This window comes from Nematostella vectensis, chromosome 7 (assembly GCF_932526225.1).
Source record: "Nematostella vectensis chromosome 7, jaNemVect1.1, whole genome shotgun sequence".
Taxonomy (NCBI): domain Eukaryota; kingdom Metazoa; phylum Cnidaria; class Anthozoa; order Actiniaria; family Edwardsiidae; genus Nematostella; species Nematostella vectensis.
The window spans coordinates 9423890-9449373 of record NC_064040.1 but is presented as its reverse complement, the minus strand read 5'-3'; the positions used below and the strand labels follow the sequence as shown (position 1 = coordinate 9449373).

The window sequence follows — 25484 nt, the reverse complement described above, 5'->3', positions numbered from 1 at the left end:
GGGAGGTGGCGCCTCATCGTGGTACCATATGGCCTGATTATTATCAACGAAAAGATTCGAAAAAGGTCGTGCCGGATGGCATGGGTTTGCTTTAGTACTGAATTTTAATGAAAGTAGTCGTCATTCTAGTTTCGTAAAGCGATTTTCTGAATGGCTGAATGGCGATTTTCTGAGTGGATTGCATAATAGCCAAAAGTTTGATTGACAGCTATCTATCAGGCGGCGTTCAGTGTACCAAGCCTGAACTCTGTTCTCTTTCTCTCTACTGGCGCCGGCAAAATGGGCGCTCATGTGTCGCGAACGGATTTCGAATGGTCGTACACAGACGAACCCCATGCCAGCCGCAGAAAAGAAATCATTGGTGAGTATAGATAAGGCCACTCTTTTAGGTCAAAATCTGTTTGAGTTGTCGATATATTCGTGGTAAAATGCATGAAACTGTCGACTGAGTCGAAACCGGGCGAGAGGCGAAGTAACCTTGAATACTTTACTCATATAGTTAATCTATCGTGGTTGATATAGCTCCAATGTTTCGCATGGCTACGTGTGCTCCTTGTTCAATGCAGAACTTACGAATCGGTGTTTTATTGTATTACTTTTACATTTTTGTTTTTAATGTTATTGCATAATGCTACGAGAAATGTCAGCCGACATACAACGCGAAGCAAATCTCCCATGTACTTATAAGATGATAAGCATCATTTGCCAAACTAAAGAAAATACAGTTGGAAAACAATTTATAACAGATTCTAAATTCTTTTATTTTCATGTCAAGTTCGGATTTTGTAATATGCTATTCAGACGTTTTTTGGCGAACCAAGTTAACAGTGGCGATTTGAAAATCCCTTGTGATGGTGAAAAGCTTTTGTTTGTTTGCTTGGGTGTGATAAACTTGAAAAGCATATAATCGCTTTTAAGCTTTCCTCAAAATTATTCTCACCTTTGTCAAAACACACCTTTACCCATATGAGCTGCCAAGAACACGTGTTAAATTAATCATTATTCCAATATCATACAAAAATGTACTTGCATATTGTCAATTTGTTTACAAATATTCAGTAGTGCATATATGATTACTAGTCGTCTACAGTTGAATTTATTTTCTACTTGGCTAACAGAGCTAACCATCCTTTCTTTGTTGTCAATGGCATCAATTAGATGTCATCTTCAAGGCCTATTTTCACTATTAAATGAAACAAATAGAACAATAGAAATAGAATAATTCAGAGTCTTCTAATTAAGTTTATGTAGGTCAAATATCTTGATGTTTAAATATCAATTGCTGTGTGATAAAAAGCGATTTGCTGATTTTGTGTAATATTTTATCTTCTAGGGAAGTATCCGCAGATCAAGAAACTGATGGGTTATGATCCCAACTTTAAATACCAAGTGGCAGCCCTTGTTGTGCTACAGTTTGCTCTGGCGTATGTTGCCAAGGACTTCTCCTGGCCGTTACTCCTCCTTACGGCATATGCAATTGGTGGTATAATCAACCATGCCCTATTGCTTGCCATTCATGAGATATCTCACAACCTTGCATTTGGCCACTCCAGACCCATGTATAACCGGCTGTTTGGATTCTTTGCCAACTTACCTATCGGCATACCCTGCTCTATTTCCTTCAAGAAATACCACCTGGAGCACCATCGCTACCAGGGGGATGAAGAACTGGATGTTGACTTGCCCACTATGTTTGAAGCCCGCATGTTCTTTAACACAGCCACCAAGCTGGTGTGGGTGATCCTCCAGCCATTCTTCTACTCACTCCGCCCCATGTTTGTGAACCCCAAGAACCCTCTTGCACTGGAAGTGATCAACCTAGTTCTGCAGTTCTCATTTGATGCTATGCTGGTGCACTTCTTTGGGGCCAGGTTCCTTGTTTACCTGATTGCGGCATCACTTCTTGGCATGGGACTCCACCCAGTTGCTGGTCACTTCATATCGGAGCATTACATGTTCACTGAGGGCTTTGAGACCTATTCATACTATGGGCCACTGAACTATCTGACCTTCAACGTTGGCTACCACAACGAGCACCATGACTTTCCAAGCGTTCCTGGATCACGCCTGCCTGAAGTGCGGAGAATAGCAGCAGAGTACTACGACAATCTGCCACACCATGATTCCTGGACAAAAGTCCAATATGATTTCATCACAAACCCCAAAATTGGCCCCTTTGCAAGGATCAAGCGAAAGTCTAAAAAAACTGAAGTCGAGGCAGAAGAGAAGAATGGCAAAACGGATTAGACTGATGATTATATTGGTAGAAATTGTGTTTTAGATGCATGTACTGAGAGATTAGACCAACAGAAACAATGATGCTGTCATGTGTATAGCAAGACATAAAAGAGAAACAATATCCTGGAAAAAACTTTGCCACTTGGCATAACTTACCAAAGCTAGTTGCATAAGTATCACTCTTATTACTTATATTGGAGGCTACTGAAGTTGTTGTTTTTTTACCTGTGATACAATGCTTTCTTTGGAGATTTTTACTATGTAACCCAAGCAAAAAAAGAGTAGCCAAAAAAGGTTTCCAGACAAGAAGTGTGGTTGTTTATCTTAAATTCACAGAAAGAACAAATACATGATATTGTTTGAAAAAAAAGATATTTGTTGAAAACATACAGAAGTTTTTTAAATTTATTTACACTCTTTAACTGGTTCCATGGTCCTGTTTGAAAACTTCAGTTTATGCTTATTTAAAACAAAAGAAAAATACCTATATTATTAAAAGATTTCTGAATTATGTAACTTACTTTTATTGTCAAAGTATTGTCATAATATATGGAACATAATGAAGATACAGTATCTATAATTTTATTGGTTGGCCAAAATTGGCACTTGACTCAAAATGTCCAATTTTGCCAAATTTTCGCCTTTAAAAAGACTTCAGGGCAGCGTAACAGTATGTTTAGAATAATTTTGCCTAAGTCTAGTACCATTTTTGTGGGCCATATTCATTACTTAGGTTAACGAACACAACTATTTTAGGTATTTTGATTAAAATAATTTCATAATGATACAATATCTACATAGAATGCAATTTAACAAAAGGCTTCATTTTCTTCAAATATGTAATAAATAATTCTCTTCTAGCTATTACTCAGGACTCAGACAATATCTCATGTTACTTACTGTAAGTTTATTTGTTTAATGTTTAAAAATAAAGGTTTAGACTCGTAATATACATTGGAGGCACAAACCAGAGTTTTCCCCAGTTGCTTTTGTAAAAGGAAAAAAAAAAAAACCGGGAAAATTGGTGTTTTTGGCTCACATAGGCATTTTAAGTGCCACTAGGGGGCAGAGATCATGTGACTGTTTGGTTGGCAAACTAGTGCGTGCCCTGGCTTTTAGCAGCATAGTAACAGCAACAAAAAGCAAATTATTTAGCCCTTACTAAAAAGTCAGAATTCGTTTTTTTCCAAAAAGGCTTTAGTTTTATTTAAAAAAAAAGTTTTCTGGTGTTATGGCGCAGTCATTTTTTATTTATTTTGTTTGATTATTTTGTTTTGAATTTGACACCCAGAAAGGTCATGTGATCTCTTAGCACAAGTCCTCTATTGTACCAGTTTACTTCTGGAGGGCTGCTGGAAACCTCAACTAACTAAAAAGAATGGTGACATTGCTGCTTTAATATTAATTCACATAATTGCAGGATAATCCATCAATATTTGGTTGAGCAGCAAAAAAGGGTTATTGCAAGGTAACTAACAAACAATGGAGAAGTAACAGACATGGTGACAAAAGCTCATAGCTTGATTAGCAAGCTAGTAACTAGAAAAGTGCAACATTTGCCGTTGCCGTGGCTTGCATATAAAAATATGAGGAAGTACATAAGGAAATCCACAAAAAAACAATGAATCTGGCCACCCTTAATTAAAACCATGCCCCTGGCTTGATGCAAGACATTTCAAAATTGGGCTGCTCTTACAAAGAGAATGAAAAAGTTTGACTTTTCTCAAAAAAAGTACACAACCTAGTATTTGGTCCTGCACTCAAAGAAATCCTCTGCCTCTCTTTCTTCTACATCTCCTTGGTATTTCAGATCTTGTACATGATCCCTGCTTTTAAAATTTTACAATATCTCTGCATAAAACCAAGGGGTTTTAGATTTTTACAAGAATCCTACATCTTGCTGATTTTAGATTTTGAGTGAGAATGAGACGCCACAAGAGCAGCCCATCTCTGCTTTGGGATTATTGACGACAGCAAATGCTGATCTGATTAACTCCTCTTGGTAGTCTATAGTGGACCCATCAAGCAGTTCGAGAGATGCTTCATCCACCACCACTCTTGCACCATTCTTTTCAAACACCCTGCATTACATAAGTCATCCATCAATTTTTACTCTAATGTGGACCCCATTAAATACACTCAAATGCTGCAACATTTGCACTATCACAAAAGACGCCAACCAATTTATTTTGCAGCTAGTGCATGAAGTTATTTGTTAGCGATGAAGTTCTTGGTTAGTGAGAGCAATGTACAAGCCAAATTGGGATTTAATTATGACAAAAGTGAGGATTGAATACTGAGAAATATTAAATTCTGATGGTACTGTATTTTACCTGTCATCTGGCTCTTGTTGAGTGTCAAGTTTAAAAATGTACTGGAATCCAGAGCATCCCCCGCCTTCTACCATCACCCGCAAGAAGCTCTTGGCATCTTTCTCATCACTTGTAATCTTTGTCAGTTGCTTTAAATAAGAATTGGACAGCATTTTTTAGCATTAAATCACATAACGATCAACAAACAATGCATATACCTATACTGGGTACAAAGTAAAAAATCAATAATCAATGGTTGAAAGTAGCTGATAATATGTTAATCGATTCAAGGAAAATGTTTAAATTGATAACAGATTAGTTGATGTTTGGTATACATAAAGATATCTTTTAGATAATATCAAAAAATCGAATTTATTTCAAAATTAAAATATACATATATATTACATTTGGCCCCAAACAAAAAAATGATGGAAGTTCTGATCTAGTTTAGGGCTATCCCCCCCCCCCCCCCCCCCCCCCATACCCCCTGGGAACAAACCTTGCGTAGACGCTTTACACAAACGTTCAACGTTCAGAAATGTTCTAAGTAAAACTGAATAGAAAATAAAGAAAAAATTTAAGCACTTTTAACATTATTGTCTTATTTCGTTACTTAAGCTTATATCTCTCCTATCTATAGCAAACTAACGTAAGAACTCAGATCGTTATGTAACAACCATATTCCTAGTTTCGGGGAGTTTAACAGTAGGCGCTGTACATTAGCGCTCTCTCTTACCTTCACGCAGCTTTCACTCAAATGCAAAACCGCTCTCCTGTCCCCATCGTCATCTTGAATTGATGCATTGGGCGAATTTTCATTTGCTGTTGTAGAATATTCTGCTGCGTTTGATAAGCACCTTATCTGGTTTACAGAATTTCCAGGTTTGTGTTGCAGTTGAGCTCTTGATCGCAAGAAGGTATCTAGCGTAGATGGGTTCGGTCGAAGAGGGAGTGAATGTGTGATTTGTTGGAGGTATTTTCGACAGAAAAGCAATCTTCTGGTAGCCATTTTTAATGTTGTGCACAGTAACCACGCAATAACAAACACAGGGATCCCAATTTTTAAACAGGCTTTTTCATAATATAATATTTTGTTTCAATATATCAATGATAATTATGGAATTATGTCTTGCGTGATTAAAAATCTCTGACCCCGATACAAGCTAAAGATCTACTTTTTTTGCAATACAGTACGTGGCACTATTTGAGGAAGGCAAAAGTCCAAGATTTATTGGAGGAATTAAATCTCAATGATAGTTATTATCTTTCTCGCCATAGATTCCACAGGTTAAATTCCTGTATCCCATTTAAAATATCTAATATAACAATTAATCCTTGAGCCCGAATGGACCCTAAGTCAATAATAGCCCATCTCATTAACGCAAATGGGCTATTGACTCAAAGACCATGAGAGCGTTTTAGTGAAATCACATTAGTTGGTCAATAAGTTACTTTTCTCTAATAAAGGCTATAACTTGCGGCCTGTAAGTTCAGTTTCCTTGTTCCCAAGTTATGGCAAACCAGAAACATTAATCGATGGAGGAAAACTTAAGCCGAATTTCTCGTCTAGCCTCCTGTTCGTCCTCCAAGTCGTCTAAATCATCCAGGTCGTCAGTACGCGGCCCGAAGTCGTTCTCCTCAAGTTCACCCTCAAACATCTGCTGCAAGAAAGTCTCGGCGTTCTTTTTCTGTTGTTTGGGAAGGCGAAACCTCAGACCAGATTTGAAAGCGAGGCTTTCTACAGTGCTTTGTGTGCGAATCAAATTCACCTCGCTGGAAGTCGGTACAAAGAAGTCGCCACTTAGCGGTCGCACGTTGGATTCTGCACGCTCTTTAATTGGGGATCTGCCGGGGAGGGGAGGGGAAGAAAATGGTATAAAGGAATTTACATACTAAGGTCGAAAGAGAATCGACAGTGGGAAAGGGCAAGAAAAAAGAGGTAATGGATAAATTGAAAGAAACTAACAAAAGAAAATAGTAATTCTTAAGAAGGAATGGAAAGAAGGAGAAAGAAAGGTATTGAGGGAGACTTACCTAGAAACTCCTATTCCTTTCTCTTCGATCTTCTTCTCGATGACAGTCTCAAATTTTCCGTGGCTAATAGAATACTCCAGCATGAACGCTTCTAAGATGAACGCCACAAATATGCTAAACAGGAGATAAAACAATGGCATGTGTCAAACGTAGCTGAAGCACAAATTACAACATGCATAAATTACTAGATTTTTCAAATGCGCAATTTATTACTTCTCTTCTATTATCTCAATTACAATACTCGTCCTAGTTACAATATCTAATTACGATCTATGACAATGACGCAGATCACGTCACTTATTACAACTATGACGCAGATCACGTGATCACGGAGTACGACGATGACACAGATCACGTGATCACGGAGTACGACGATGACACAGATCACGTGATCACATAGTTGAGTACGACGATGACGCAGATCACGTGACCACTTTCTTGAGTACGACGATGACGCAGATCACGTGATCACTTAGTTGAGTACGACAATGACGCAAATCACGTGATCCCTTACTTGAGTACGACGTTGACGCAGATCACGTGATCACTTACTTGAGTACGACGATGACGCAAATCATGTGGAACGAGAGGAAATAGAGCCGCGCCCATTTATTGGTGACGAGCACGAAGCCCTGCGTGATAACTATACACAGCTAAGGAAACCACCATCATACAATGCGTGTGGAAACCACCATTATACAAATACGAAGTGGAAACCACCATCATACAAATACGTATGGATACCACCATCATACAAATACGTATGGATACCATCATCATACAAATACGTATGGATACCACCATCTTACAAATACGTATGGATACCATCATCTTACAAATACGTATGGATACCACCATCATACAAATACGTATGGATACCATCATCTTACAAATACGTATGGATACCACCATCTTACAAATACGTATGGATACCACCATCATACAAATACGTATGGATACCACCATCGTACAAATACGTATGGATACCACCATCATACAAATACGTATGGATACCACCATCATACAAATACGTATGGATACCACCATCGTACAAATACGTATGGATACCACCATCATACAAATACGTATGGATACCATCATCTTACAAATACGTATGGATACCACCATCTTACAAATACGTATGGATACCACCATCATACAAATACGTATGAATACCACCATCATACAAATACGTATGGATACCACCATCATACAAATACGTATGGATACCACCATCTTACAAATACGTATGGATACCATCATCTTACAAATACGTATGGATACCACCATCATACAAATACGTATGGATACCATCATCTTACAAATACGTATGGATACCACCATCATACAAATACGTATGGATACCATCATCTTACAAATACGTATGGATACCACCATCTTACAAATACGTATGGATACCATCATCTTACAAATACGTATGGATACCACCATCGTACAAATACGTATGGATACCACCATCATACAAATACGTATGGATACCACCATCATACAAATACGTATGGATACCACCATCGTACAAATACGTACAGTATGGATACCATTATACAAATCCGTATTGATACCACCATCATACAAATACGTATTGGAAAGCTCGTGTGTGTCGACTCGACTGTCATATAAATACGTAGTGGAAACCACCATTATACCATGTCATTTATTGATGGATGAATAAATGGATTGATCGATTAAATTTCTAAAAAGGATACCGTGCCATTGATTGACCACAGTCAGGTCGAAGAGGAGTTTCATCGCCTTTAGAATGTCGTCGAAGTTATTAGAGCAGTATCTATCCTGGTAAAAATCTGACCCCTTCAATTTGATATTCCCGCAGAATGTGCTGTTTACAGTGCTATTATCGTTTGTTGGCGCCTCTTTAAGAATCAAGCCACCAAATAGCTCTATTCCCACGATAGCATAAATATAATACAGAATCTGTCAAAAGAGAGTGACCAAAGTCAGAATGTGATTTATTCTAACCCTGAAACATCTTATAGTATCAATCTGTCTGTCTGCCAGAGTTTCACTTACAAACATGATAGCCCCATAGGTAGTTATGGCTGGCCCTATTTGCATCAAGGTTCCTATAATGACTTGGAATCTGCGAGAATAAGAGCTTGATGTTAACTTAGTCTGCAGCCTAGTCCCTAGCTTTCCGTTTGGTATTCCTGTGGCTAGCCGTAATGCGAGAGGAGCCGGGGAGAGGTAAACCAGTTCGTTATGTGACGTCACAACACTCACCAACCACAGGTAACCCAATCAGAAACCCTCAGTAACCCCAAACATTCTGTTCCAGCATAGTTAGTAGAGGAAGATTGGCTAGGAAAGCCCTTCCTCTACTAACTATTGTTCCAGTAACCTTCGGTTTCTTCACGCCTCCTTAACCCCAACCCTCTATAAATCTGACCTTCTGTTTCTTCAGCCCTCCTTAACTCCTACCCTTTGTAACTCCAACTCTCTGTAACTCTATCCTTCTGTTTCTTCAGCCCTCCTTAACTCCTACCCTTTGTAACCCCAACTCTCTGTATCATTAACCTTCTGTTGTTATGCCCTCCGTTACAACAATCCATAACACGAACCCTCAGTTTCACCAAACCTTCGTAACACAAGCCTTTCGTTACTCTCCGAAACTTCAATTTTCCGAAATTCAAACCCACCGTAACTCTAACCTCCACCAGATCTATAACTAGAAGATTCGTGGAAGGGTGCAAATAACCACAAAGAAAGGCGGACTAGACATGCGTACTCTTGACGACAAATTTAAGAGAATATGTTTTCTCTCTCAATTCCCTCATTTCCAAAAGAACTTGGCACATTCCACTCAGACTGTTTTCTGTACCATTGCTTAGGCGTAATCTCTTATAAATCTTCCTGCAATTATTTGTCACGTCCTCGAGCTTGAAATGCAAAACACGTCCGCCAATAAGATGATTCTTGCAATAGTCCCTATTTATAAGCAATGAAATGTAGCAATCTTTGCAAAGGTTTCACGCCTAGTTTACTAAGACGGGATGGGGGAGCCTTCAGGGGCGGTTTCAGAAGTTCCAAATAGGGGGAGCGGGGCTAGGTTTCAAGAAAGGGGGGCTTTATTGTTCTTCGGTAGATTTCCTCATATTTCTCGTTATTTTCGACACAAATGTCTGAAAATAGGGCAGCCGCTCGGACCACCCCTAGATCCGCCCCTGGCATTTCCAGGAATTTTCACCTTCGCACTTGGCCGATTATCTTCGCCAAACGTAACACTCGTAGAACCATCAAAAAGTCCAAGACGCTTTGGCTTGACTGGACTAAAACAAAATCAAAAAAGCAGTTTTATTTAATATTGGTATTTGTCAAAATAATAATCCTGAGGTTACGAGAGAGTTGCACAATTAATTTAAGACATGCCTACGAAGCGAGCGTTTCTGTTGGGTTTCAACCGAAGATCGATGTTTTCGATGATTTCCCGCGCGGCGAGCAAAAACGGGAAGGGGAGTTGGCCTAAAGGTGTTTAGTGATGGGGAAGGCGGGGGTAGGGAGGGGGGGGGACAAAATTCAGAGACGATATATAGGGACTAAAAATTGGATAAATATTCACAATTTTTACCCACTTTTATTATACTATTTTCATACCCCCACACCTGTCACCCCGTCTTTGCCTGTTTGCGGCTATTTGTCGATATACTTACGCGAAATGAATGACGCCTCTATGACAAGCGCTAACGTGGCGGCACCAATCACCAGAAAGTCAAACCTTTCAAATAAGAGACAAAATGCACATGCGGCTCCACGTCACACAATCTCCTTAGCGAAACAAAAAAAGAAGATCTGTCCATTTTACTGCGCACTGAACAACTAGCTCGCATAATACAGCCAGCTCACGTGAAACACCCAGCTCACGTGATACAGCCAGTTTACGTGACACAGCAGGCTCACGTGAAACAGCCAGATCACGTGATACATGTAGTTTACGTGACACAGCCAGCTGACGTGAAACAGCCAGATCACGTGATACATGTAGTTTACGTGACACAGCAGGCTCACGTGAAACAGCCAGATCACGTGATACATGTAGTTTACGTGACACAGCAGGCTCACGTGAAACAGCCAGATCACGTGATACATGTAGTTTACGTGACACAGCAGGCTCACGTGAAACAGCCAGATCACGTGATACACGTAGTTCACGTGACACAGCGAGCTCACGTGAAACAGCAAGCTCACGTGAAAAAGCCAGATCACGTGACACAACCACCTTTCATGATACAGCCAACTAACGTGATGCACCCAGCTCACGTGATGCACCCAGCTCACGTGACACAGCCAGCGCACGTGATACAGCCAGCGCACGTGATACAGCCAGCTCACGTGATACAGCCAGCGCACGTGATACAGCCAGCGCACGTAATACAGCCAGCGCACGTGATACAGCCAGCTCACGTCATACAGCCAGATCACGTGATAGAGACAGCTCACGTGATACAGCCAGCTTTCACTCACCAGTTCCAGAACCCTCTAAAGAAATCTTTGAAGCCAATCGTGTAGAACTTGAGGAGAATTTCTATGTTGAACAAAACGAGAAAAAGGATTTCGTAATCGTTGGCATCCAGCGCGATGAAAATGGCGTTCGCAAAGATCACCAGGTCAAAGAAGTACACAAAGAATCTAGAAAATAAACAATTAAATTATAATAATGAAATGGGGAAGCTTTTTAATGTACAGGAGATTTTTCATTCTTCTACGAAATTATTCCCTTCAAGCAGGCTTCACGACTTCTTGATCAATCTTCATATACCGTACTACAGTATTAAGTCAATTAATCTTTTACTAGAATAAGCAGCCTTAACACATAGTTAATAGATGCTTAACATAAGAAATAATGATTGAACAAGTTTTAACATATGATCTCGTTGACCAACATTCTATTCCGTTTAAAACACATACTGTTTTTTTACAGTCTTTAGTCATACTATAATAAGCGCCGTACCTTGACGGGAGAAACCACCATACCAAAATCCTATTTTATACCTAGTTTAAAAAAATTATTTCGAAAATTAAACCTACTTGTCAACGGGATTGCTTTGCTTTGCAGTTGTCATCGACAAGATCGCGTATATGATTAACAGGTCCACAGTTATATACACGTGCAAATAAACATTCTTGTCTTTTTTTAGCGCATTCGTTGCGTGCTTGTTCAACCGCCAGTACCTGACTGATGACGAAAAATATAGACGTACCAGTACCCCTCCCCTCTCAATACACATTCTCTATCCGCCGCGCATGCGTGAAAACACACTTCTTGACAATGTTGCTGGCTTTTGATAGGTAAAGCCATGGGTCGAACTTCCCCCTAATTCCCTTCCTTCCCCCCCCCCCCTCCCTCAAGGGACTTATCTGCCGCGAATACCTGTGCAGAACACACTTCTTGACAAAGTTGCTGGCTTTTGACAGGTAGAGCCTGGGGGCGAGCCTCTCCAACATATGCACTTGGTCTTTAACCTCGAGCACCTCCACGTTAAGCAGATCCGACAGCATGAGGAAATTCTTTTTACCTGTGAAGAACAGCACAATTCTTTAGGGTTTCGTCAATGAAAAGAGATTATTGCTTTCAGTCCTCGAATTGTAGATAAACTTGAAGTAGTGAATTTCCACAAATAACTTCATTCGGTATCGTTTCATGCAGCCACATGTTTAAGAAGGCATCCAGTTTCTTACACGGGTGTAACACGTGACTTTGGTGAGCACGTCATGTGCAATGCAACTCTTTGCGCCACCCTTTTCCCCTCGTCTCCTCTTTGCTCCCTGGCCCTATTTCTACCTTTCCCTATCCCATTCTCACCTATAATCCCTTTTTTGTGTCTTCTAGGAATTATCGATGCCCGCTTCCTCCTTCCCTCATCTTACTCAGCCCCACCCTCTATTTTTACTTTCCCTCCATCACACTCTCGCGTATTATTCCCTTTCCTGTGTCATCCAGGATCAATCGATGCCCCTCCACACATTGCCTCCCCCCACCCCTATGTATAAACCCTTTTCCCTCCTCGGGGTCTCACCTATCATTCCCTTTCCTGTGTTATCCAGGATCCTTCGCCCCCCCCCCCCCCCCCCTCCACATTGCCTCCCCCCTATGTATAAACCCTTCCCACTCCTCGGAGTCTCACCTATAATTCCCTTTCCTGTGATCTAGGATCCTTCGATGCCCACTTGTCTTCCCCATCCAATCCCCCCCCCCCCCCCATGTATAATTCGCCTCCCCCGAGTCGCACCTATCACTCCTTCTCCGGTGTCATCCAAGACCTGCCACATGAGCGCAAGTTTAGCATCACTCCATCCGGGACATACATCTTTCATCAACTCGAGGAACCGCTTCTCAGTCACGTGCCATTTGCCATCACGTGACTCCTTGAGGAGGTCAAATGCCTCCTTCAGCTGCCGTCGTTTGCGATAGACCGACTTGCGCACCTCGTTCTAATAAAAAAAACGAAATTAAATAAAATTTATAATAAAAGATTTGAACGACTTGAAAGACATGAAAGACTTTGAACTTGTGTGACGAATCATTAACTGCAGCAAAAAAATAAATAAATGGGTAAACAAAATGTACCTATCAAAAGCTAACTAAACTAAACTAAATCAGTTTAAATCTCTATGAATAAATCCATCGTATAATAAGACTGGATAATGATAAAGATTTTTCAATATTCAAAATCAAAAAAAGTAAGAGAACAGTATCACGCAAGCAGGATCCGGAGTCATTGACTAGTTTATTTCCATAAATCAAATCATAAAAAATGAGTAACTCCAGCCTAGTCTCAGGCTCTCTCCCCCGGTTTCCTGTGCTCGGAGATATCCCATGAGACAGTTCGGGACGATATCACCCCTACCACAGGGAATCTGTATATCGGAATACTAGAGGGAAAGCACGCCTGGGGCAAGGCTGGAGTAACCAAATTATTACTACAAAATCTGTTACGCGACTTGCTCGTAAATAGGTGTTTTTCCTTTGGCATTTTCGCGATATGTACGAGTCTGTCTTCAGGGCCGTAGCACTTGGGTCACGTGCCTGTAGGGGCGTGGCTGTACCCTGATATTTTCTTGATGTTTCTGTATCGTGCCCCCCTCCCCTCCAATATTTCGAGGCCTGCTACATATCTTGTCTTGTATGCTAACCTTGAGGTGTTTGCGGTAGTTTTTGTAGACAACAGCGAGAAAGATACTGACGAATATGTACATGCACAGCACCAAGTAAACTACAAAGAACCAGGCAGACCACTCTGAGTAGTCGTAGGCCGGCATCCTAGAAAAAAAGAACGGTTTCGGGAAATAAGAAAAACTGAGACCAGCCATACACTAGACTCCTCCGCAGGCGTCTCGAGTCATGTGGGAAAAAGGCGTGTTTTCAATTTTGGGCTTCCTGTGGCGTGATCAAGAATGAGTGGGGGCCTGGGAGAGAGGGAGACTCCGGTTCAACCCGCCACAGGAATCCCAATTCATAAAATACTGAAAAAGTAAAAAAAAAAAAACACTCGAGAAGCCTGCGGAGGAGGCTAGCCAATCACCTAATTTCAGAAAAGATTGCACTCGGGGTGCGCAGTCATAGGTATCGTATGGAAAAAGCATAATATTTGGAGTTTACTTAATAAGGAATAACACTATTTGGCCACCAAGGGAAGGGGGGAGGGGAGGGTGCATGCGTACCCCCCTGTGTACACGCATGTAGCCCGCAAAGGTTCAAGGGTAACATGAACTGGTCTTGAAAAGTAATTGAATGCTTAGAGGCACATAGATAAGAATACTACTGCTTTCTGGGCCTTTGATCCGTTTGCCATAATGCTTATCTATTGTGTAGCTCCAGAAAATATCCATCCCCCCCCCCCCATTAAGGGGGTCGGAGGTATGACCCCCCACCCATTTGGAATCTCCAACCCCCTGGAAAAAATTAAATACAGTAACTGTTAAGGAAAAAGGGCATATTACCCCCCCCCCCCTCCCCTACTTGAAATTCCTGGGCGTTAGATTATCCAGTGCGACATAGACTACTAATGTCCTTCGCTTTTAGACTTGCCAATTGCTTCTCACTTATTGCCTATTACTTAGCCATATACGTACCCGATATCGGGGTTACTGGTTGGTATACTTAACAGTTGTATACATACAGGATATCGGGGTTATTGGCTGGTATATTCAATAGCTTTATACGTACCCGATATCGGGGTAATTGACTGATGTATTATAGCTGTTTACGTACCCGATATCGGGATAATTGGCTGCAAATATTTAATAGCTGTATATGTACCCGATATTGGGGTTATTAACTGACACATTCAATGCCGTATACGTACCCGATATCGGGATTATTGGCTGTGGTCGTAAGGACGTAAAGGCTGAAGTAGACGTAGAGGTAATCGGTAAAATAAGGCTTTCCGTGGACGTCTTTAAGATTCCTATGAAAAAAATAATACCCAATGAGAAGACAGATAATAGTCTATCCAAGACTTGATTTTGATGCTTCGATTTGTTTTTAATAAAAGCGGACGCGAACCCTGCGGCACCAAAAAAAAACAGTTTTGAATAGCAAAATCTCAGGCTTTTCGCATAAAATATCTATCATTCCCCCCATCCCCCTTCCCCTCCACGGAAAATCTTGACTATAATGCGCCTGTAAAGGTCCACAACAAATAGCTACAGACGCCTTCCTTTCTCGTATCTTTGGCTAGCAAAACTCTACTGTAATATAGCGATTCTTATTCATAGGAACAAGACTCTATTCAGCCGTTGCCCAAAATAGCTGGGTTGCATGACCGTAAGTTTTTAATGGTTCTTATGCACAAACGATACTATTGAATACAAAGTGTATTGGATTTCTAACTGGTCATAAACATCGCCGCGAAATGTCTAAGTTACGATAGAACACTTTAATCTTAGCGATTCGTGTGGTAGGCACACATGTTCGACATGTTCGAAGATCAAGCGTACTTTGCGGACGCTCCCAAAGGACAACGACCGCGAAGTACGCTGGATCTTTCAAGCATGTTAGGCACAGGAACTTCAAATTTTAAGGCGGGAAAACAATTAGGGAAATCAAGTCTTGCGCGTGACATTTTTTACTACGTGAATAAACGTAGAAAAACGTAATAAAACTGCAAATATAGCATAACAAAACTAAGCGAGCATGATTTTTCACTTAGAGCAGAGACTTAAAGTGTTGATTTGAGCAGATTAACTCTTGTGTTAAAACGCTATTTCGTAAGTTCCAACACACTTTCCGCCGAAGATTTTGACGCAGATTTGAGCAGATTAATGATAACGCTTGTTAAAACACGTATTTCGTAAGTTCCAACACACTTTAACTTACTTTCCGCCGAAGAGTTTGACGCAGATTTGAGCAGATTAATGATAACGCTTGTTAAAACACGTACTTCGTAAGTTGCAACACACTTTAACTTACTTTCCGCCGAAGAGTTTGACGCAGATTTGAGCAGATTAATGATAAAGCTTGTTAAAACACGTATTTCGTAAGTTCCAACACACTTTAACTTACTTTCCGCCGAAGAGTTTGACGCAGATTTGAGCAGATTAACGATAACGCTTGTTAAAACACGTATTTAGTAAGTTCCAACACACTTTCCGCCGAAGATTTTGACGCAGATTTGAGCAGATTAACGATAACGCTTGTTAAAACACGTATTTCGTAAGTTCCAACACACTTTAACTTACTTTCCGCCGAAGAGTTTGACGCAGATTTGAGCAGATTAATGATAACGCTTGTAAAAACACGTATATCGTAAGTTCCAACACGCTTTAACTTACTTTCCGCCGAAGATTTTGACGCAGATTTGAGCAGATTAACGATAACGCTTATTAAAACACGTATTTCGTAAGTTCCAACACACTTTCCGCCGAAGAGTTTGACGCAGATTTGAGCAGATTAACGATAACGCTTGTTAAAACACGTGTATCGTAATTTCCAACACACTTTAACTTACTTTCCGCCGAAGAGTTTGACGCAGATTTGAGCAGATTAACGATAACGCTTGTTAAAACACGTATTTCGTAAGTTCCAACACCCTTTAACTTACTTTCCGCCGAAGAGTTTGACGCAGATTTGAGCAGATTAACGATAACGCTTGTTAAAACACGTATTTCGTAAGTTCCAACACATTTTAACTTACTTTCCGCCGAAGAGTTTGACGCAGATTTGAGAAGATTAACGATAACGCTTGTTAAAACACGTGTATCGTAATTTCCAACACACTTTAACTAACTTTCCGCCGAAGATTTTGACGCAGATTTGAGCAGATTAACGATAACGCTTGTTAAAACACGTATTTCGTAAGTTCCAACACACTTTCCGCCGAAGATTTTGACGCAGATTTGAGCAGATTAACGATAACGCTTGTTAAAACACGTATTTCGTAAGTTCCAACACACTTTCCGCCGAAGAGTTTGACGCAGATTTGAGCAGATTAACGATAACGCTTGTTAAAACACGTGTATCGTAATTTCCAACACACTTTAACTTACTTTCCGCCGAAGAGTTTGACGCAGATTTGAGCAGATTAACGATAACGCTTGTTAAAACACGTATTTCGTAAGTTCCAACACCCTTTAACTTACTTTCCGCCGAAGAGTTTGACGCAGATTTGAGCAGATTAACGATAACGCTTGTTAAAACACGTATTTCGTAAGTTCCAACACATTTTAACTTACTTTCCGCCGAAGAGTTTGACGCAGATTTGAGAAGATTAACGATAACGCTTGTTAAAACACGTGTATCGTAATTTCCAACACACTATAACTAACTTTCCGCCGAAGATTTTGACGCAGATTTGAGCAGATTAACGATAACGCTTGTTAAAACACGTATTTCGTAAGTTCCAACACACTTTAACTTACTTTCCGCCGAAGAGTTTGACGCAGATTTGAGCAGATTAATGATAACGCTTGTTAAAACACGTGTATCGTAATTTCCAACACACTTTAACTTACTTTCCGCCGAAGAGTTTGACGCAGATTTGAGCAGATTAATGATAACGCTTGTTAAAACACGTACTTCGTAAGTTGCAACACACTTTAACTTACTTTCCGCCGAAGAGTTTGACGCAGATTTGAGCAGATTAATGATAAAGCTTGTTAAAACACGTATTTCGTAAGTTCCAACACACTTTAACTTACTTTCCGCCAAAGAGTTTGACGCAGATTTGAGCAGATTAACGATAACGCTTGTTAAAACACGTATTTCGTAAGTTCCAACACACTTTCCGCCGAAGATTTTGACGCAGATTTGAGCAGATTAACGATAACGCTTGTTAAAACACGTATATCGTAAGTTCCAACACACTTTAACTTACTTTTCGCCGAAGAGTTTGACGCAGATTTGAGCAGATTAATGATAACGCTTGTTAAAACAAGTATTTCGTAAGTTCCAACACACTTTAACTTACTTTTCGCCGAAGAGTTTGACGCAGATTTGAGCAGATTAACGATAACGCTTGTTAAAACACGTATTTCGTAAGTTCCAACACACTTTAACTTACTTTCCGCCGAAGAGTTTGACGCAGATTTGAGCAGATTAACGATAACGCTTGTTAAAACACGTATTTCGTAAGTTCCAACACACTTTAACTTACTTTCCGCCGAAGAGTTTGACGCAGATTTGAGCAGATTAACTATAACGCTTGTTAAAACACGTATTTCGTAAGTTCCAACACCCTTTAACTAACTTTCCGCCAAAGAGTTTGACGCAGACTTGAGCAGATTAACGATAACGCTTGTTAAAACACGTATTTCGTAAGTTCCAACACATTTTAACTTACTTTCCGCCGAAGAGTTTGACGCAGATTTGAGCAGATTAACGATAACGCTTGTTAAAACACGTGTATCGTAATTTCCAACACACTTTAACTTACTTTCCGCCGAAGAGTTTGACGCAGATTTGAGCAGATTAATGATAACGCTTGTTAAAACACGTATTTCGTAAGTTCCAACACACTTTAACTTACTTTCCGCCGAAGAGTTTGACGCAGATTTGAGCAGATTAACGATAACGCTTGTTAAAACACGTATTTCGTAAGTTCCAACACCCTTTAACTAACTTTCCGCCGAAGAGTTTGACGCAGACTTGAGCAGATTAACGATAACGCTTGTTAAAACACGTATTTCGTAAGTTCCAACACATTTTAACTTACTTTCCGCCGAAGAGTTTGACGCAGACTTGAGCAGATTAACGATAACGCTTGTTAAAACACGTATTTCGTAAGTTCCAACACACTTTAACTTACTTTCCGCCGAAGAGTTTGACGCAGATTTGAGCATATTAATGATAACGCTTGTTAAAACACGTATTTCGTAAGTTCCAACCCACTTTAACTTACTTTCCGCCGAAGAGTTTGACGCAGATTTGAGCAGATTAACGATAACGCTTGTTAAAACACGTATTTCGTAAGTTCCAACACCCTTTAACTAACTTTCCGCCGAAGAGTTTGACGCAGATTTGAGCAGATTAACTATAACGCTTGTTAAAACACGTATTTCGTAAGTTCCAACACATTTTAACTTACTTTCCGCCGAAGAGTTTGACGCAGATTTGAGCAGATTAACGATAACGCTTGTTAAAACACGTGTATCGTAATTTCCAACACACTTTAACTTACTTTCCGCCGAAGAGTTTGACGCAGATTTGAGCAGATTAATGATAACGCTTGTTAAAACAAGTATTTCGTAAGTTCCAACACACTTAAACTTCTTTCCCGGCGAAGAGTTTGACGCAGATTTGAGCAGATTAATGATAACGCTTGTTAAAACACGTATTTCGTAAGTTCCAACACACTTTAACTTACTTTCCGCCGAAGAGTTTTACGCCAAGTAGAGCAAACAGAGCGATCATCAAGAGAAGCAGAATAAGCACGTTCGCGATCTCGGGGAGCGTTCGACGAATGTTACGCACTGCTCGACGGATCTATGAAAAACACATCCTCGGTGACCCAGGGCGTCGCGGAGATCGGGCACGCAGGGAGCGCGTGAGCCTGTTTCTTTCTCGCGCCACGCTCCCTGTGTGCCCGATCTCCGCGACGCCCTGGGTCCCCGAGGATGTGAAAATCAATGTCGCCTTTACATTAACCCTTTTTTTTTTCGCGAGTTAGATTAAGTGATTATCATGATGTTGATCGAAATGATACTAATGAAGATGATGATATAAAATAAAATAATAGCTATGTTGATGAGCGAAATGATGCTGCTGATGATGATGATATGAAATAAAATAATTATTATGCTGAAGATCGAAATGATGCTGGTGATAATACGTAATATAGATGACATGTTATTCCTCAGATAGAAAATGTCTAAAATAAAGAGTGTGGCAAAATTGTTTTTTTGAGATGCAAGGTTTAAGCACATTTGCATAATTGCATATCAATCATTATAAGAAAAAAGATTTCAATTAAAGCTCACTTATAGTATAGTAAAGGTTTTGGGCCACCCCCTTGTAAGATGTTTCCTTTTTATGTTGCGTATTCTTTTTCTGAATTTCCTTGGAATAAGCGCAACGCAGCGTTTATTTTCTTGCCTTGCTGTATATTTTTTTAAAAGCCTACATTTAAAAATGTGGCAATAAAGGTCCAAAAAACTGTTAGTTGACTCTCGATTTTCAGGTCAGACTGAAGAAGGTATAACTTCTTAAGAATTTGTACTTAAAAAAATATATGGCAAGAGATGCAGAATTTCGGTTGAAAGATGAGAAGAAGCCCCTTTTTGGGCTGCAGTTGAAAAATATTATCAACTTAACTACCTGTCTTCCCTCGCTGATGTTGATAAGATAGAGAGGTCTGAATATGCGTGTCCACCTGATGGTATGTGCATCTACTTCAGCCTCCTTGAATATTACATACATTATCATGTCCAGAAATGTCAGCTGAAAAAGCAAAATAGACCTCACTCATTCAAATCGTAACATTGATTAGGGGAGACACCCACGCTCAGCTGGAAGGTCCACCCTCAGGACGGAAAAATGAAGTACCACTGCAAACTAGGACGAGCTACCTAAGAGAAAATGGTCCGCTAAATGGGTAAACGACCCCCCCTCCCCCTCTCTCGCTCTCTCTTTCTCCGTTGTACCTGTTCTCTGATACAACGGTTAAATATATTTGTTTTCAGCAATCAGTTTTAGAATGACAGACATCTAAATACATTTTATAGAATTTATAATATTACCAACAAAGTTATTTGAAAGACTCTAAATTAACAGTTACTTAGTCAGTTAGTTAATTAGATAGATAGTAAGTTAATTAGTTAATTATTTAATTAGTTTAGTAAGGGGGAAGAGCCACCTTGTGGATTCTGTACTGAGGCCATTATTACCATTACCATCACCATCACCAATACCATTACCATTACCATTATCATTATCATTATCATTATCATTATCATTATCATTATCATTATCATTATCATTATCATTATCATTATCATTATCATTATCATTATCATTATCATTATCATTATTATTACTATTATTATTGGGGAAAATGTCATTGGTTTGAGGCAATGGAAATAGATGGGTTAGGATGCATGGAGAGCTAGTTATATAATAAGCAAGGCAGTAAGTTAAAAAAAAACACTTACCACAATTACCACTAATAAAATAGCATTCTTTTTATCTCTCCAGAATTTGACACCTGCCGCAAAACTCCAGACGTGAAAAAGGCGAACGCAGAAAACAAACAGACAGAAGTACTCTATGATTAAACATCCCTGAAACAAAAGATGAATACATCTCTTATCTCACTATATATGAACCCAATGTAGTGTGGCTGCTAGCAACCAGGCCCATAGCCAGGGGGGGTTGAAAGAACCCCCCTTCTCGACTGGTTGGTCCTCCTTAACAAAAAAAAATTAAGTACCACTGTAAGCTAGGACGAGCCACCTAAGAGAAAATGGTTGGCTGAATGTGTTAACGAACGCTCCCGCTCAAAATCCTGGCTACAGGCTTGGCAACAGACTAAATGCAGTGTAAGAGTAAGCATATGTGGCTGCTAGCAACAGACTAAATGCAGTGTAAGAGTAAACAAATGTGGCTGCTAGCAACAGACTAAATGCAGTGTAAGAGTAAGAATATGTGGCTGCTAGCAACAGACTAAGTGCAGTGTGAGAGTAAACAAATGTGGCTGCTAGCAACAGACTAAATGCAGTGTGAGAGTAAGCATATGTGGCTGCTAGCAACAGACTAAATGCAGTGTAAGAATAAACAAATGTGGCTGCTAGCAACAGACTAAATGCAGTGTAAGAGTAAGCATATGTGGCTGCTAGCAACAGACTAAATGCAGTGTAAGAGTAAACAAATGTGGCTGCTAGCAACAGACTAAATGCAGTGTAAGAGTAAACAAATGTGGCTGCTAGCAACAGACTAAATGCAGTGTAAGAGTAAGCATATGTGGCTGCTAGCAACAGACTAAATGCAGTGTAAGAGTAAACAAATGTGGCTGCTAGCAACAGACTAAATGCATTGTAAGAGTAAGCATATGTGGCTGCTAGCAACAGACTAAATGCAGTGTAAGAGTAAGCATATGTGGCTGCTAGCAACAGACTAAATGCAGTGTAAGAGTAAACATATGTGGCTGCTAGCAACAGACTAAATGCAGTGTAAGAGTAAACAAATGTGGCTGCTAGCAACAGACTAAATGCAGTGTAAGAGTAAACAAATGTGGCTGCTAGCAACAGACTAAATGCAGTGTAAGAGTAAACAAATGTGGCTGCTAGCAACAGACTAAATGCAGTGTAAGAGTAAGCATATGTGGCTGCTAGCAACAGACTAAATGCAGTGTAAGAGTAAACAAATGTGGCTGCTAGCAACAGACTAAATGCAGTGTAAGAGTAAGCATATGTGGCTGCTAGCAACAGACTAAATGCAGTGTAAGAGTAAGCATATGTGGCTGCTAGCAACAGACTAAATGCAGTGTAAGAGTAAACAAATGTGGCTGCTAGCAACAGACTAAATGCAGTGTAAGAGTAAGCATATGTGGCTGCTAGCAACAGACTAAATGCAGTGTAAGAGTAAACATATGTGGCTGCTAGCAACAGACTAAATGCAGTGTAAGAGTAAGCATATGTGGCTGCTAGCAACAGACTAAGTGCAGTGTAAGAGTAAACATATGTGGCTGCTAGCAACAGACTAAATGCAGTGTGAGAGTAAACAAATGTGGCTGCTAGCAACAGACTAAATGCAGTGTAAGAGTAAACAAATGTGGCTGCTAGCAACAGACTAAGTGCAGTGTAAGAGTAAACAGATGTGGCTGCTAGCAACAGACTAACTGCAGTGTAAGAGTAAACAAATGTGGCTCCTAGCAACAGACTAAATGCAGTGTAAGAGTAAGCATATGTGGCTGCTAGCAACAGACTAAATGCAGTGTAAAGGGGAAACAAATGTGGCTGCTAGCAACAGACTAAATGCAGTGTAAGAGTAAACAAATGTGGCTGCTAGCAACAGACTAAATGCAGTGTAAGAGTAAACAAATGTGGCTGCTAGCAACAGACTAAATGCAGTGTAAGAGTAAACAAATGTGGCTGCTAGCAACAGACTAAATGCAGTGTAAGAGTAAGCATATGTGGCTGCTAGCAACAGACTAAATGCAGTGTAAGAGTAAACAAATGTGGCTGCTAGCAACAGACTAAATGCAGTGTAAGAGTAAGCATATGTGGCTGCTAGCAACAGAATAAATGCAGTGTAAGAGTAAGCATATGTGGCTGCTAGCAACAGACTAAATGCAGTGTAAGAGTAAGCATATGTGGCTGCTAGCAACAGACTAAATGCAGTGTAAGAGTAAGCATATGTGGCTGCTAGCAACAGACTAAATGCAGTGTAAGAGTAAGCATATGTGGCTGCTAGCAACAGACTAAATGCAGTGTAAGAGTAAGCATATGTGGCTGCTAGCAACAGACTAAATGCAGTGTAAGAGTAAACAAATGTGGCTGCTATCAACAGACTAAATGCAGTGTAAGAGTAAGCATATGTGGCTGCTAGCAACAGACTAAATGCAGTGTAAGAGTAAACATATGTGGCTGCTAGCAACAGACTAAATGCAGTGTAAGAGTAAGCATATGTGGCTGCTAGCAACAGACTAAATGCAGTGTAAGAGTAAACAAATGTGGCTGCTAGCAACAGACTAACTGCAGTGTAAGAGTAAGCATATGTGGCTGCTAGTAACAGACTAACTGCAGTGTGAGAGCAAGCATGTATGGTCAGCACATTGCCATGATTTTTCAATAGGAAAAAAATACTTTTGACAGTTTAGTATTGAGGGTGGGGAGTACAGGGAAACTACCACTCAGTCTGTTAGCAAACTTTTTTCATTTAAAAAAAAACACAAGGGTTATTTACAGGTTTTTATGCAATACACTCAGCATGAAAAGGGAGTATACACGCAGAATGGATTTTTTTACAGTATCAAATACCATTCCATACTGACTTAAGTGCATTTTTAAAAATCACTTACCCAATATGGAATAGCAAGTCCTTTTACAGCCGGCTCCTCAAAAAGAGCAAGAGACAAATTCACCCAGACAAAGACATAAATGATAAATTGAAGGATAGGCTTGTTGTACAATTTGTAGAGTCTGTTGAGGAATAAAATAATGTAATAAATCTAGCATAGCATGAAAAACACTTAAATATCAGTAATAGTGTGAAAAACACTGCAAACAACAGCCATAAAGAAATGTGGGGCTACTAACAACATTGCTGTAACATTTCGCTAAGGGGTGATACCCCTTTTACCCAGCCCCTTACACTTACTACCCCCCCCCCCCTTCAACCCTACCCTTTCGCTAGACAAGGGCCATACCTGTCAACTCTTCTGCATTAGGTGGGAGTCTCAAGATTTTGGGCACCTTCTCCCGCTCTCCCGCCAAATCTCCATCGCCTCCGAAAAATAATTCTATAGAAAATCGTCATTTTGTGTATTTTCTATTAAAATGTTTGAAACAATAATTCCCTTGCGTAGTGCAATTTATCTAACACCCTCATGCGATCTATAAGTGGATTTATTCTTGAGAGCTTTTTATACGTCAAACGCCTGCAAGGTTAAATCCAAAAAAAATGAATATACCCCACCCCCCCCCCCAACCATTCTCAAGCCTTGAGATTTTCGGAGGTTGACAGGTATGAAGGGCCTGCTATCATCCCCAACTCACCATATCCTCGCTCTCACTACCCCCCCCCCCCCCCCCCCTCTGTAATCAGTATGTTAAACAAAAAGTCACTTTACTTACTCTAACTCTCTATGAGTTGTCTGGAAATAACCATTGCCACCTTTCCGGGCTTCAGCGACAAGGATTCCAGCCAGCAAAAGATCCTGTAAAGCAAAACGACCACATTAAGTATTACATAGTAATAACTACACCAGCAAATTCAACGACATTGTTCTGTTATTGTTTTGATTGTGCTCTTCTCTTCGCTACAGTGATAAAAACAATGCTATTGTCTTTTCGTGAAAAAATTGGAATCATGCATTATAGAAGGCCGACTTGTGAAAGTTCATTGAACTTATGAACTACGTGCATAATTACCGTGTCGAGGGGAGATCGTGCGGTGGTACGCTGTCCATTCGAAGAATTTGTGCCATTTTGAATATCAATGTTCACAAAATCATCACCTTTAATAAAAGATACTGTCCTAAAGCCAGAATTTCTAATTTTATTTGCGTTTGTCTTGGCTATCTCGTCCATTCAAGACAATTTTTAAAGGCACTCGCTCCTAACGCAACAGGACCCTTCCAGCATAAGAATTGTTGACCTTGTACCACCCCTCCCCCTTGGAAAAAAATTGACCGGAAGTAACTGTTTCAGATTTCCGGATGTTTACATGATACGACCCAGTATCGCAGTAAGAGGCGATTCATTTCGGTGCGA

The 25484-nt window shown here is 40.1% G+C and overlaps 3 protein-coding genes across 5 annotated transcripts; 1 reads left to right on the top strand and 2 right to left on the bottom strand.

Moving 5' to 3' along the window:
- Positions 1–213: 213 nt before the first annotated feature.
- On the top strand, positions 214–3190 carry LOC5504170 (sphingolipid delta(4)-desaturase DES1). The gene is made up of 2 exons (XM_001625048.3): positions 214–361; positions 1334–3190. The coding sequence occupies exons 1-2, from the start codon at positions 280–282 to the stop codon at positions 2245–2247; spliced, it is 996 nt and encodes a 331-aa protein (XP_001625098.1). The 5' UTR covers positions 214–279; the 3' UTR covers positions 2248–3190.
- On the bottom strand, positions 3126–5573 carry LOC5504190 (iron-sulfur cluster assembly 2 homolog, mitochondrial). The gene is made up of 3 exons (XM_001625063.3): positions 5287–5573; positions 4572–4699; positions 3126–4319 (listed from the first exon to the last, which is right to left on the bottom strand). The coding sequence occupies exons 1-3, from the start codon at positions 5557–5559 to the stop codon at positions 4145–4147; spliced, it is 576 nt and encodes a 191-aa protein (XP_001625113.2). The 5' UTR covers positions 5560–5573; the 3' UTR covers positions 3126–4144.
- On the bottom strand, positions 5547–25455 carry LOC5504187 (two pore calcium channel protein 1). Of its 3 annotated transcripts, XM_048729829.1 has the most exons (19): positions 25143–25455; positions 24846–24928; positions 24071–24191; positions 21204–21332; positions 20371–20493; positions 19443–19539; positions 16475–16496; positions 14924–15025; positions 13752–13878; positions 12848–13049; positions 11989–12133; positions 11082–11246; positions 10271–10335; positions 9808–9889; positions 8634–8703; positions 8312–8537; positions 7137–7227; positions 6585–6698; positions 5547–6395 (listed from the first exon to the last, which is right to left on the bottom strand). In XM_048729829.1, the coding sequence occupies exons 1-19, from the start codon at positions 25299–25301 to the stop codon at positions 6080–6082; spliced, it is 2439 nt and encodes an 812-aa protein (XP_048585786.1). In that variant the 5' UTR covers positions 25302–25455; the 3' UTR covers positions 5547–6079. The 3 variants fall into 3 exon arrangements, with proteins under 3 accessions (XP_048585786.1, XP_048585785.1, XP_048585787.1); XM_048729828.1 differs by lacking the exon at positions 16475–16496 and having other exon boundaries at positions 19421–19539; XM_048729830.1 differs by lacking the exon at positions 16475–16496 and having other exon boundaries at positions 5547–6323; positions 19421–19539.
- Between the last annotated feature and the right edge of the window lie 29 nt (positions 25456–25484).